At 47.0% G+C, this 14,155-nt stretch overlaps 3 protein-coding genes across 3 annotated transcripts; 1 reads left to right on the forward strand and 2 right to left on the reverse strand.

Annotated features, from left to right (window-relative positions):
- Positions 1-184: 184 nt before the first annotated feature.
- On the forward strand, positions 185-8,042 carry RhiXN_04157 (RNA-dependent RNA polymerase; the record flags this gene model as incomplete). Its single annotated transcript, XM_043323974.1, has 25 exons — positions 185-626; positions 693-806; positions 866-965; positions 1,016-1,031; positions 1,102-1,354; positions 1,402-1,797; positions 1,855-1,913; positions 1,972-2,057; positions 2,109-2,600; positions 2,664-2,832; positions 2,900-3,193; positions 3,253-3,353; positions 3,421-4,222; positions 4,282-4,730; positions 4,791-4,888; positions 4,939-5,299; positions 5,363-5,480; positions 5,531-6,150; positions 6,571-6,876; positions 6,926-7,175; positions 7,232-7,464; positions 7,516-7,617; positions 7,673-7,766; positions 7,820-7,906; positions 7,956-8,042. The coding sequence occupies 25 exons, from the start codon at positions 185-187 to the stop codon at positions 8,040-8,042; spliced, it is 6,129 nt and encodes a 2,042-aa protein (XP_043176393.1).
- A 190-nt stretch (positions 8,043-8,232) lies between these two features.
- On the reverse strand, positions 8,233-9,627 carry RhiXN_04158 (carbohydrate esterase family 16 protein; the record flags this gene model as incomplete). The annotated part of the gene is made up of 6 exons (XM_043323975.1): positions 8,233-8,436; positions 8,491-8,598; positions 8,665-8,898; positions 8,958-9,097; positions 9,163-9,420; positions 9,474-9,627. 6 exons carry the CDS (start codon positions 9,625-9,627, stop codon positions 8,233-8,235), a joined length of 1,098 nt encoding a protein of 365 aa, XP_043176394.1.
- Positions 9,628-10,080: 453 nt separating this feature from the next.
- On the reverse strand, positions 10,081-13,884 carry RhiXN_04159 (glycoside hydrolase family 3 protein; the record flags this gene model as incomplete). Its single annotated transcript, XM_043323976.1, has 26 exons — positions 10,081-10,183; positions 10,238-10,480; positions 10,538-10,623; positions 10,682-10,735; positions 10,785-10,836; positions 10,889-10,975; positions 11,024-11,195; positions 11,271-11,278; positions 11,331-11,504; positions 11,562-11,838; positions 11,898-11,943; positions 11,995-12,082; positions 12,139-12,211; positions 12,274-12,368; positions 12,421-12,440; positions 12,511-12,597; positions 12,653-12,688; positions 12,739-12,796; positions 12,851-12,865; positions 12,927-12,961; positions 13,016-13,043; positions 13,095-13,163; positions 13,229-13,361; positions 13,416-13,514; positions 13,575-13,704; positions 13,840-13,884. 26 exons carry the CDS (start codon positions 13,882-13,884, stop codon positions 10,081-10,083), a joined length of 2,313 nt encoding a protein of 770 aa, XP_043176395.1.
- Positions 13,885-14,155: the final 271 nt, after the last annotated feature.

A 14,155-nucleotide genomic window follows, 5' to 3' on the forward strand; every position in this document is an offset into this window, starting at 1 on the left:
TGGGGACCAAGATATTTGACGCCATCGCCATAGCCACATCATGATGGATGTGACAAGTGGCTAATCGGATAATTGTGACTTCGTGACTGATCTTATCGTGATTGCCTATCTCTTGCCGCGAGGTGGCTCGCCTGAGAGCTTGCAGCCACGTATTGAGCAGCCCTATAACTTAACACCGATACAGATGGCACCGGCCAAGTTTGTCCTACGTGCTCCTTTAGAACCCAATGAGGATTCGTGGGTGTTTGAGTTACCTTCTCCCTTGCCGGCACCCCGCCGCGGGCAAGGAAAATTGCTTCAGTTCTCGCCCGAAGGCTTGGTGCTGACAATGGACCAGTTCTCAAGTAACAGAGTTTTGCACCAGGACGATCCTGATCAATACATACTGGCTTCGTTTGCTGGATTACGATTCAAAGATAACCCTCCCTCGGCTGCCGCAAATTATATCCAGCGTGCGCTCACAAAAGGCCTGTTTATCAACGGACAGCAATACAGATTCTACCATCATAGTAATAGTCAACTGCGTAGTCGGTCATGCTGGTTGAGAGCCGCAAGTAGTGATGAAGAGCTTGATAGGAGGATTGAAAAGCTCTGTGATGTATCAAAAATCAACAATATAGCAAAAAGTAAGCTCTTATACCTGTTTTGTTTCATATATCACACATGCATGTGATTTCAAATTTGCATTTTAGGAGCAAAACGGATTGGTTTGCTATTCTCCGGCGCAGAGATCGATTGGGATCTCAACCCAGCCTTGACCAAAGATATCCCCGATATTACTATAGCGGAAGAATTATTCTCAGATGGTGAGATCTCTCGTTACAATTGTCCCTACGCATTGACCACTTTGAAATCACGGCTCTAGGGTGTGGATTGATATCCAGGAGGTTTATGCAGCTTTTAGCAAAGAAAAAGAAGATCGTCCATCGCGGATATCGGTACACACCATCAGTCATCCAAATCAGGTAAGCTCTTGGTAAATATGCGGAATAAACAATGATTCACTCTGGCCAAGGTATCGCGGTTATAAAGTATGTGTATATGTTTACCAGGGCCGTTTGTTCTTTTGTTTCTCACAATGTCACGATATTAATTATCCAGGGCGTCTTGGCTATCCATCCTCAACTTGACCAAGCCGCTCAGCACCACGTACATTTCCGGGACTCCATGCGAAAGCTTAAAACAGGCGCCGATAACACATTTTCGGTTGTGGACTATTCCAAACCCTACCAGTTTGCTCGTTTAAACAACGATATAATTGTTTTGCTTTCAGCACTAGGTATCACAAACGAGATGCTTAAAACCAAGCAGGACGCATATTTCAAGTGGATTGAATCCGCCAACAAGGACATGAGTTCAGCAATGAATTTTCTGTCTGCACTTGGTAAAACGATTTAGCAGAGCGAGTTTTTATGGATGGCTTGGACGAGGAACAGGTACAAGCCCAGATTAGGAATGCTCAAGTTGAGGAGGTCAACGCATTCCAAAAACCAGAGACAGGGAAGGATCGGTCACGAATATTTCTACTCCAATCTCGCTTCTTGTTTGGAGTATGTGATCCTTATGGGCTGTTGGAGGAAGGAGAAGTACATGTTCGCATTATGGAACCACGCAAGGGTGCAACTACTCTATCTAATATTGACCTGATGGTTGTTCGAAATCCCTGTTTACATCCTGGAGATATCCTTAAACTAAGGGCAGTGCACCATACAGGGTTGGATCACCTAGTGGATTGCATTGTATTTAGCGGAAAAGGAAAAAGAGCTGCCCCAGCTATGAGTTCTGGGGGCGACTTAGGTCCGTCTCTAACTAATTATTGGTTAAATAAATTGAATAAGTATTAACAATACTTAGATGGCGATCGTTTTACTGTGGTGTGGGATCCGGATATAGTTCCCAGAACTATTGCTCAGGTACAATTCATGCTATGCTTCCCAGTGATCATGATATATACTTATCGTTATTCTAAAGTCGTATGACTACCCAGCGGCCAAAACTCAAGTCAATTTGCGTATCACTCGTAAAGATTTAGCAACCCATTTCGCCAATTATAATAGGTAAGCACAACAAAAAGCGCATACAAGTATCAATTTTACGCAGAGCCTTAGTATGGACCTTGGACGTGTAGCATCTTTACATAATAAATGGGCTCGAACGCTCAAAGGGGCTATGAGTCCCGAGTGTCAAGAGCTCAATGCCCTTCACTCTCAGAGTGTCGATGGTGCTCGAATTAGGATACCCGAAAGACTTATTAAACCTCCTGAGGTTACGGATCCGTTTGTTCTTGACGTTTTGATCACCGAAGCCCATATTTTTTCAAAGCGTTTTCTTACCACAGAGGCGGTACACTTCGATAAGCTGGAGTACATAACTGCTGGAGATACCCTGAAGACTATTATGTCGTTGGACGGCTCCGCGTTTCCAACTTTAACGGAGAACGAGATTGTTCAGTTATGCCGACGTTTCGCAAGAAGGAATATGATAGACTTTAGGGATTATTTGTATCATGTGGATTTCAGCGCTCTGTCGGCGAACGAGAAGTATGCTCTATGTAGCGCTCTCGATTTAAACCCAGAATCGCACCCGTTTATTTGGAATAGGTCCGTTTGTTCTTACTCCCACCATACTTCTGCTTGAAAACTGACCTTGACTCCCTCATCTAGCTTGCTGAGATCAGACGTTGTTCCCGGGTTTGTGTTGGCAGAACAGAACTTAGATGGCCCTTTGCCACTGCAAAGGCTGTACTCATCGAAAATCCAGGGGCGTCAGGCATTCTTCGAGTATCTGAAACGCGCCACAACCGACTTCATGAGAAAACTCATTATTATCAAGGTACTAGGCGTCTCGCATCAGTTTCTATATATGATGAAGCTGGCTCTGACCTTGCTTTGATGAATAGACGGATGACCGATTCGGTGTAGGCGTTTTCATTCGCGGCCGGCATTCATGGGACGAAGATTGTAAGGTTAACCAAGACGTACTTGTTCATGCATTTCAGCCCTCAGTTGCAACCGGCGGCCAGCTTGCTAAGCCAACCAAGAATGGGTATATGATATACGCTACAGACGGAATCTTCCAGCTTTTCGAGAGACACCGAGCCAATACCTTTATATTTCTTAAATCCGCCACTGAATATTCAAGAAAAGATGTAAATGCCAGTATTGCATTGCAAAAAATTAGTGAAAATGTTAGGGTGAGTATGTCAATTTTTGGACGAAGAAATGATAATGTGATAATAGCTTTTAGAGACAGATAGGCGTAATCCGAGGAACGCAAGTAGAAACCCTCGAAATACATGTCATCTCAAACAGAGACAAGGTCGCTCAAGAGTTCTTTGATCTTAGATTTTCCCAGTAAGATTAAGCTCCTCTATTTGCTGTTCGGGCTAAAAATAAAGCTTGCTTATATTCATGTATGTAGCGTACAAACTGAAAATGTCCTGCCACGATTTGAACGTGAAATCAAAACTTATGTACCAAAGTCGGTCAAAGACTTAAGGGTTTCACGGGAGTCATCGGAAGACTTAAACACGTCGTGGGCCAAAGAGCAAATAAAAGAACTATTTTCGTTGGAGCCTCTTGACTTCTTGGAAGAGATTAAGGCTATTGAAGACATCAAATTAGAGGACCTCTTGCAGCTTGCTTGGACACATAACGCCCATGATTATGCATTCTATGTCTTCGAAGTTATGGCGTCTCGAGCTCCAGAGGATCCAAGTAAATTAGGGAGCCTGCAGCACTGGCTTGGAGTTGACCCTGCCATGGTATATGCGTTACTAAAGGTGTACATGAAGCAAGAGGGGGACTCGAACGTTCTGCGGGAACTAGATGAAGTGATTGTGAAGAGTATTGTTTCTTCTGCGAACACCTACTCCATATCGGCACCTATGACCATCGAACGGCTTCGTCATGCGGTCAACGCGCTTACTTTCAGGGAATTCAGCGAGATAATGTGGCTAACTGCCTGTTCGGTTCGCTCCCTTGTCCTGGCTGCAGATATTCTCGCCACTCTTACAGAAGTCCGCACTGCGGTCTCTTCCCAATCGCCATCACTCGAATATGCACACCGGCACCTTTGGGCGGTATGTCTTGACCGTGTAGAAGACGCCAACTCAGAGTGTCCTTGCGATGATACTGGGAGACCGCGCCGCCAGAGACAAGCCCCTGCAAAAGTGCCGCTCAAATCCACCGGAGAGGAACGCGTAGTCGATGCTCAAGTTCGAGTTGATTCCCCTCTCATGTTCGGCTACATGCACACGTACGCCTTCAAGCGGCATCCCAGCCCGAGAGTGGAACAGACCCACGAGGCCGCCCTATTATGGACGGGGTTGTCTCGGGAATTCGTAAAGGGGAGCTGCGTATTCACCTGTTTCATACAGCTCCTGTCGATTTTGGTAACATTGAATGGTACTTGTACCCGGCTGGAGATATAGTCACATCGCGGGCCATGTTGGACTCTGTTGTCAAGCTCCAAATGCACCCCAACTATTCGACGGCGCTACACCACCTCATCACTGGCGAAGAAACCATTTATTCCGCCGATCCAGCGAGCTCGGATGAGTCGGAAGTGGAATTAGAGAGTGGCGACGAAGCAAAAGGCACTCCAGAAGAACCCCAGAAGGATTGGTCGATAGACGATACAGGTATCAATTGGGACCGTTTCAATGAAAGTCAGAAATCGGCAATACTTTCGGTTAGCTACCCATTATCCTTGGTATGGGGTCCACCTGGGTAGAAACACTGTGTCTTTCATGCGCATATATACTGATCCGAAGTACATTCTGCCCTTAGAACGGGAAAGACTACTGTCGTGGTGACAATGCTACGGTTGCTGCTGCGTAGTATGCCACCTGGCTCAAGAATCCTTATGACAGCATCAACACATAATGGTAAGTTATTGAATATTTTCGTATGCTCAAAATCACCGTTCTGCTATTAGCGGTCGACAATGTACTGGGCCGGTTCATTAAGGAAAACGAACAACATAGCCTGATTGCAAAAGATCAACTACTCCGAGTCGCGACCGACATTAATAAGGTCCACCCATCACTTCGTACATATACCATGGATGCGGCTATAGGAGGCAGTATGGTTGATAATCGAAACCTCATCAAAAAGGCAGAAAAACGAGTTCGAGATTCAACGATCGTATTCACTACTTGTGCCGGAGCAGGATTAGGAGTACTGCGCCGGTTCAAGTTCCAGGTTGTCCTGATCGATGAAGCGTCTCAGATAACGGAAGCGGCAGCCCTGATCCCAATAACAAAAGGGTGCCAAAAGGCTGTTCTAGTTGGGGATCAGTAAGTGCTGCATGTGTTAATATTGGTTGTTTTGACGTACTAATGGCCTCTGAAATTTGTTAGCGTACAACTTAGGCCAACCGTTAGACCGCAAGCCAAGGCACTAGACTACGATGTATCACTGTTGGAACGTCTTTATACAGGGCCAGAACGGATGGGAATGTCCCGCATCATGCTTGATGTAAGTCCGGTAAACGATTGTACACATTCCGATGCTTATGGCGAATACAGACTCAATACCGATTTCCTGCTGCACTCGCTCGATTCCCCTCTAAAGAGTTCTATAACTCGAGCCTTAGGACAGGGGTTCCCGATGACGGATTTGCTGAGAAGTTCGAACAGCTTGCTCAAACAGCTTTCCCTTGGCCGCGCGAGACGGAGCGAGGCCCTAATTCGTTGAATACCAACGTATTTGTCTCCTGCAAGAGTGAGGAGTCCTATGGACGTTCGTCAAAAGAGAACATTGGTCAGGCAGAAGTTGTCGTACGGACCCTAAAACTATTACGAACAAGGCGCGATGCGACTGACGAATCTACCCCTCCTCCTGCCTTGACCATTGCGATCTTATCACCTTATTCACGTCAGGTCAAGCTTCTAAAAGGGATGCTAGATAAGGATTCCACTCTTTCGAAAAACACTGAGGTACACAGCATCGACGGGTTCCAGGGCCGGGAGGCGGAGATAATTATATTCACAACAGTGCGTAGCAATCCCAGCGGGGACATTGGGTTCCTCGAAGACGAACGTCGGCTTAACGTCGCATTGACGCGAGCCCAACTGGGTCGGATTATCATTGGGAACGAAGATACGCTAGGCTATGCCCATAGCAGAGAGCAAGGAGATGCAGACACGTCAGAAGATATGACCCGGAAAGGGAATGAGATATGGAGAAGGGCTATTAAGGACTGCAAGAGAGTACAGCTTCCAGAAAGTGCTGATTGAAGGAGAGATGAAAATCGTTGGATTGGTGCATTTTATCAAGTTAATTTTACCAAAAAATCCATGTCCATGACTGAAGTATCAAGCCACCCCTCCAGCGTCATTTACTATTATTGAACTGATTTAGAACAGCTCCAACAATCAGTCGATATATTAATTTGTGGCTCCCGTTAGAATTATTGGCGCTGCACAACCAGGCCATGACGATTTTCAATTATGGATCCTGGCGATTCCAGAACCCTTAAGTGTCTCACGTGACTTCAAGTTTCATCCACACGCGTTCGACTTGTTTGTGAGCTTTGTCTGGAATACAAGATGAATATCACTCCTAGGTCTACTCGGCGCCCTCGCCAGAGCATTCCGTACCCGGGAACTGGCCCAACGACACCGCTCGCCAAGTACAGTGAACGCCGACCTGATCTGTATTCGCTCAGCGCCACCCATGCATTCGATTGGGAGGCTGCAAAAGGAAACAGACCACCTCCGTTTACCTCTGCCTTGGGAAGTGGAGCCCCCGACAGCTTGAGAAAAAAGTTGGCACGAGCGGCTGCTGATGATGATGGAATGAGCGGTACCGTAACATCGCCAACCAAGGCAGCAAGGAAGCGGGTTGTCAGGAAGAAGTCGTGGCGGCAGAGGTATGGACACATTTCCTCGACTTAGCCCAATGCTAAGCTATGTTTTTAGAATCTCAGAAGTACCCTCCGCTGTTAACGAGTGGTTCTGGGACACAGTTACGCTATCCAACTTGCCACTTCCTCCTCCAGAAACTTCTGGTCAAGTCCTGGGTGGTCTGCTTCACATGATACATTTTGTCACCAGATATTCAGTTCTTCGCTCTCAAAAGGTAGAGGAAGGTGACTGGAACGATATGCAACGAGAAATACATATTGTAGCCGGGCTCGAACAAGAGGACCCCGAGCCATGGTTCTCCTGGGTAGGCCTTTCAGGATTTATGCACATTCCATGTGTGCTAACTACCTATCATTCCAGACAACACCTGTAACAATTTTATTGCTTTTAGGCTCATTGCTCAATACGCTTTATCTATTCACGACTATTCGAACGTACCACCTTCACCTACGAGAAAATATGGTAGATTCTCCGCGCGCAAAAATGGTTCACATGGACATGACCAGTGCTGCCCGTGACATGGATACCCAGCCAACATCCTCATTGGTTTGGAGGGTTATACGGGGCTTCGGAACTCATATAGCCTCCGCATGGTAGTGTATTCTTCGCTCTTGTGTTGATTTTCAAACTTATGATGGTTTTAGGCGCCTAATTTTAGGATCCAGAAAAGCGACAGGAAAGAGTGCAGCCAACGTTCAACAGCTAGACGTATGGAATCCCGGTGAACTTGAATTGTCGATCTTTACGTGTGTACAACAAAATATTTCGACAGATGGTGGCACTTACTTTTTGCTCCCTCAGTATCTATTCGCCTGCTCACGCTCTTCTCTGGATGATATTTTCTTCGCATACATGGTTTGTTGCCCTCATTCTCATGGCATTTATCAGCGGGCAGGTAATCACTTTTATTCGTGCTGATTTGCGCCTGGGCTAACCCACCCTTTTTAGATATTTGTGCTTACCCGCTCGTATGAGGGCCTTCTCAAGGATCGCCGAATCCTCCAAGGTGAAGTAATGCATGAATATAACGAGAAGGTAAACCCATGACTTTTGCTTTTGGCTCACTCTAACCTATTTTCATTAGTTCGTATATCCACGTGTCATGCCCGTACGAAAGGACGCTTGTGTTATGACCCATGAAGCAGAAATGGTTAGCTGGCGTGACCGGTGAACTCTGCTTCAAGGCCTTGTCTTAAAACCCTTCATCATACTGGGACTTTCGGTAACGCCCTTGCAATGCAATTGTCTGTCTATTTATTTTTACGCAATCCTGTACGACTGTCAATCGTATCCCATTTAATGACACCACACTACACTGTTCCCAGATCTACATGCAGCGGTCCATGAGTCCTTCTAATACTCTAACGCCTTGTAAAGCTTCCCTTGAGTAACGTCGCAACGTCTTTCGCAAAGTAGTCATGAACTCCACTTGAAACATGATAGTCGTTGCACCACATCAAGTTGGAAGCAGATCCGTAGCTGGTTGCGTCCTGGAACCCGTACGTCCCTGGGGAGTTGAGGAGCGTGTCAAGCTTCGCGGCTGAGCTGTAAATCCAAGTCTTGACCTAGTAGATGGTACATAAGTAAAGCATGCATGTCAGCTAGCTCACTGAACTTACTCCAGAGTTGGCCGACGCGAATGCAGACACCCTGGCGGCAAGCTTGGCGTTGAAACCGTCAATAACGGCGGCCTCTGCCTGACGTGAGTCCGCAGGTTGAGCGAGCATCTTTATCAACCAAGCTGTGTCAATTTCTGACGCATACATCAAACCAAATCGCATTGAATCACTTACCAAGGGCGAGCGGTCAACATGAGGAACGTTGACGAACAAAAAATTCCGTCCACCGACATCGTAAATTTTCTTGATCAGTCCAAAGTAGGAGTCCAAGAGGACTTCCGAGAACGCTCCGCGATCTCCCGACTGGTACCAAGAGTTTCCAATGTCGTTAATGCCGATGAAGACTGAGAAGAGCGAGTTGCTTCCAGTCCAGGGAGCAACGGCCTTGTTGGCGAGGAAGCTGTTGACCTGGTTTGAAACATTCGGAGATCAGGCTTTTGCATACTTTTTGTTTCCATAGAACATACCTGGTCAGTCAAAGACTGAACCTCAGGAGTGTATGGTTTGACCAAGCTCGCGTCTATGGTGGCACCACCGTAAGCAAAATTGTATGTGAGTAATGTACTAGTATTGTACTTGGTAGTAACCAAGTCAACCCAGTTGGGAACTGAAAGTATGCGCGAATATTGTAAATAATCGAATGAAATATCACATATAAATGAAACTCCTGACCAGAGCCGCAGGCAGTGTAACCAGGATACGTCGGGTTGCCGAGTGGATTGCCTACAGCAGGCTTCACGCCATTGATATCAAACCCAGTTTGCGTGTAAGAATCTCCAAAAGAGAACCAGTATTTGACACCTGGAATAGGAGTTCCACTAGGTGGTGTGCTGGTGGTGGTCTTTGAGGTGACAGGGACGGTGGTCGAAGTACTAGTGATGGGCTTGGTCGTGCTGGTGGTGGCAGCGCCAGGGAGGCACTGCGAGTACCCTGAGTTGACCAAACGGTAAGAATAGCCCTATTGTATCGACTGCTCTACCCACATTCGTTTTGCTTAACGCATGACAATCCAGATACACACGTTGTTCCTCCGGACCAGCCGTTTCCGCCACATTGAGCATAAAGTGGCTGCTGTGCATTTACACTAGAAACCAAGGCTACAGCAGCAGCAATTGACAGAATGGAAAGTCGAGACATTGGGGAAATTAAGATGCACGAAGTCCGGCGAGCACCATGTTTTATATGTTTGAGAGGGAAATTGACTATAACTAGCCGATATGCGGAGTAATTCCGAGGTACTAGCCCCGAATCGTTGGAAGGGGCAACGAATAGCTGATTATAAGTTCATCTAATTTCAGCTCGCGTCCCGTGTTCACAGTAATCAGAGGAAGTCAGATAGTTGAATGACGAAACCTCCGTAGTTTGTCCGCTCGGAAACAAGGTTCAAATATTCGGCTAGCCGCCGGGCTCACATGGACTAAGAAATCAAGGAACTTGGGCATTCTTAATGAATACACAATACGAATACTAATCGAACAAGATTGGAGGTAGCGGGAAACTTTCAAACGGGGTTGGAAGACTGGAAGATTAGCAGTCACCTGAGTTCAACCGTCACGCTGGCCGAAACGCCCCAGTACTTTGCACCGTATTTCAGAAAGTGCCTTGCAGACGAATGTCACTGTGGGAGGAACCAACATAAGCGGTAAAAGTTCCGGTCGGACGCTTCCAGGATCGGGATGGAGTATCCCAAACGCTGCAGCATGCACATTAGTTTGGTCATTCGTAGGCTAGAGTTGGAGTCCCGTACCTGATTTCACGAGTCGAAAGCTTCAACGTGACAGTCGAAGAAGCACCGACTTCCAATGGCACCTCCTCAAACCCACGAAGGTTCTTGGGGGGTTCTCCAGCGGAGGCCGGGAAGCCAAGATAGAGCTGAGCAATCTCGGTGGCTTTTTGCGTGCCCGAGTTGGTAACTTTGAACGTGACGGTGTAGCCGGTGCTGGTGGACGTAATAGATAGACCAGAATAGTCAAACTTGCCACCGTATGTCCTGGAGGCATTTGTAGGTTAGACGGATGCAGGATGAATAGATGAAATAACTACTCACAAACCGTAGCCGAAGTCGAAGAGCGGAGTGATTCCAGCGGATGCCATATACTTGTAGTCGAGCAAAAGCTTCTCGGTATACGAGATCTGAATGTACAGATGGGTTATTATAATAGAGTCAATCTAAAACCAGAATGATACTAACAGTAGGATTAGGGAGCGAGTTATAAAGAATATTGGTATTGTAGTCTGTTTCACTCTATGCGCATATTAGTCAACCATATCCAATCCATATCATATTAACTCACCTTGCCAACTGCGAATGGAAGGCGTCCTTGTGGGTTATAGTCACCGTACACACTAGCAAGAGCTCGTAATTTGGGGTATGTGGTGCAAACCACTATAAACTCACACGTCTACAATGGAGGGACCCGTCTGCTCGCCGGGAGCACCAGCGTAAATAAGACCGGTGATATTGGGGTGGCTGACCCAGTTCATACTAAAGCAAGTTAGTCGATTGTTGTATAAGGGAGCATTCTATGCTCACATCACTGGACCGACCGAGTGGATAACGACAATCGTATTGTTGTTCACGGCGGCAACCCTTTCGATCTGTGACAAGGTAAGCTCTCGTCCATAAGTGACACCTACAAAAACTTGCCAAAGATCCGCCCTTGTACCAAAGGTCGAGGTCGTTTCGGTCACCGAAATTTCCAACACTAGAAAAAAGACGGTCAGTATTCGCATAGGTAAAGAGCGTTAGTCTTACACAAGATCCCAAGCGCCAAGCTCACCGCTCATACTGACATCAAAGTCAGTTGAGTGGGTCAATAAGAGTCGACAGAAGCACATACGCATTGGCAAATACAACAGCAACATCCTTTCCGCGCGCAGCAGCAACCCCTGCGTCAATATCGTTCGAAAGAGATGCGCTGATGGTCGTCTTGTTCCCCTGGGCTGCAACTCGAGAAACAAAAGCATCATACGGAGGAATAAGGAAATCGAGCGAGTTCGAGCCAGATCCCCAGCTTTAGGCCGTTTGTCAAAATAACGTTCTATCATGCCAAATTATAAGTGTATCTTACCCGATGCTCATTGTTCCGTCATTGCATTCGTTCAATCGGCAATCGGTCGAACCCTTCTTTGCGTCCTGTCCAATGATAGCGATACTTTTGGGGAGAGCTAGAGGAAGTCCACGACCGGAAGTACCGGTACGCGAGTTCTTGAGCAGAACGGCTGATGCAGATGCAATTTCCTTGACAAGAGCGGTATGTTCGGCGGTACGAACGTTGACATTCAAGTTGAGGGACCCAGAGCCGTCAGGTTTCTGCGCATCAAAGCTGGTCTCAGGGAACCCAGAGTCTTGGCCAAAGCGATACCTGCAAAGACCGGTTAGCTCGTAGCTTGATAACGTAGTGTACCAGCTTGCCATGGTGCGATTGAGCGGGCTACCATCTCATCAAGACGCTAGCAGTACAGTTTAGCATAAGCGAGAGCGTACTAATGTAGCCGACTTACTGTGGTATTGACGCTGCCGTTGTTTACAGCATTCTTCAAGCCATTTCCATAGATGCCTCCACCAATCAAAATCCAGTCTCCAGGTTGCCTATGTGAATTCATCCCGGTCAATTTCTAAACCATGTGAACTCGAGATGAACTTACTCCATATCGAGACCAGCATTGGCGTATGTAGCCGCGTTGTCATGAGTCGCACCCCAGTCACTCATAACCAATCCTAGTGTTCATTAATCAAGGGTATTAGCTAATGGTTACGGGTTATGTTCGCTCTACACTGACCCCTGAAATTGCTCTCCTTACGAAGCAAGCCATTAGGACCCAAAAGTGCTGGATCTCCGCACGAGTAAGTCCCGTTATTGCGGTTGTATGCGCACCTGCCAAGTACATGGTCAGTAAACAATAATCTGCAGAAGTTGTGTAACCTACATAACCGCTCCGGGATCAGCCTATATCGAAGCCCAGCGGGTCAGCTCCCATTCAAACAAGAAACGGAAAACTCGAAATAGTGTTACGTACGTCGATCGATCGCAGGAATGGATACCAGTAGACTTCATGCAAAGTGCGATCGTCAATGTCGCTAGAATACGTGTAACGATAGTGCTCCTGAATTTCACGTGATGATCAGATCCAGATACTAAGGTTTATCCATGCAGCAGACCTGGTTATTGCCAATAAGGTGCTTGGCACATGCAGTCTGAAACCCGGGTAAGCGTCATTTTTTATTCCTCTGGTTCAGCGACTTACTACACCGGCACCCTGAACACCCATAATAGTCTCATATGCACCTTCTCCATTAAGGTATCTGATAAAAAGTCGTTAGCGAATCCGGAATACCTCGGAGGGAGGAGCCAATTACGGGTCGGGCCCAAAGCTGTGAATGCGAAGCGATCAATTATGCTGATCTACGGGGGAGTTTTTGGGAACTAACTAACCTTTCCCAAGCTCGTCCAGATTTCGGAGAGCGCATCTAGCGAAAAATACGAGATTAGTCTAAGTATATGCGAAATGTACAAGAGCATACAATGTCCATTGCAGGTCCCAAAAATATGCTAATCCAGTGCGTCAGATCCAACAAAGAATTTCGTTAGTTAGTCACATACTGGATGCCTTTGCCGCGGAACTCTTCTCCGATGGCCTTTCCACGGGCCCGCATGAGACGGCGGCTGAAGCTATACTCAGGAGTGCAAATTCGAATCAGAGTTTAACCGAAATATAGTGAACGAAATCCACTGACGTCGAGGCAGCATTTATTCCTGTGGGAAAGCCCGTGACATTCTTTACGGCGCGGATCCCCGCAGGACCATCGTTCATGCAAAACGCGGGAATACCCAGACGTTCAACAGCATGGGTATTTCCGATGCAGCGACCTTGGATACTTGGTCAATACGGGTGCCCTGATAATTGGAGAAAAGCAGGCTAACTAGAGAATTGGCCTTGGCCGGTGACGACGCCAACTTTTTCGTCGATTGTCATCTGAGCTACTTTGGCTTGGGCCAGAGCATATGCATCGTCCCATGAGCCTGTAGGAGAGGATAGCAAGTAAGTTGGAGAAGAGGGTCTCCCCTTGGTTCAATACTGACGAGGAGTGAAAGACTGTGCCACTACAGTATGGGCTGCGAGCACCAGCAGCGAACCACCAGAAGCCAAATACCACATATCAATAGCTTCAAAGATAAACCGAGCAGAGAATGGCTCAGATGACCGGTCCCACTTGGGTTATTATAGGGCGAGATTCCCTACTAAGAGCCGAGACGTGATTCCTCCCAACACACACACATGGTTCCGTGCCTTTGGATATTAGACTTGGCGGTGATTCTCCTAAACGCGAAAGGATCTGGTTCTTACGCTATTCTTTCTCCATTTGAGATGAGAACCAACCCATGTGAGCATCACGGTGGGACATCATGAGACGTACACTACGGTAAGCACAGGGACATCGCCGGGGTTAGACACCAGACCATTCCTGAGGAAGGGGGAGAGGTCAACCGAAAGGTGAGTGTGTCATTACCATTATTCTGTGGAAATGAGCCAGGCGCCGGTAGAGTCTGTTTGTTTTGATCGTTGTGTCTTGATAAGGCAAGACCTCTCCCTGGATAATTATGTAATTATTCCACAGTCCCCGTTGCCTCCATTGCTGGACTCAACCACGGTGCGCAAGCAC

The sequence above is a fragment of the Rhizoctonia solani genome, chromosome 1, assembly GCF_016906535.1.
Source record: "Rhizoctonia solani chromosome 1, complete sequence".
Classification (NCBI taxonomy): Eukaryota; Fungi; Basidiomycota; class Agaricomycetes; order Cantharellales; family Ceratobasidiaceae; genus Rhizoctonia; species Rhizoctonia solani.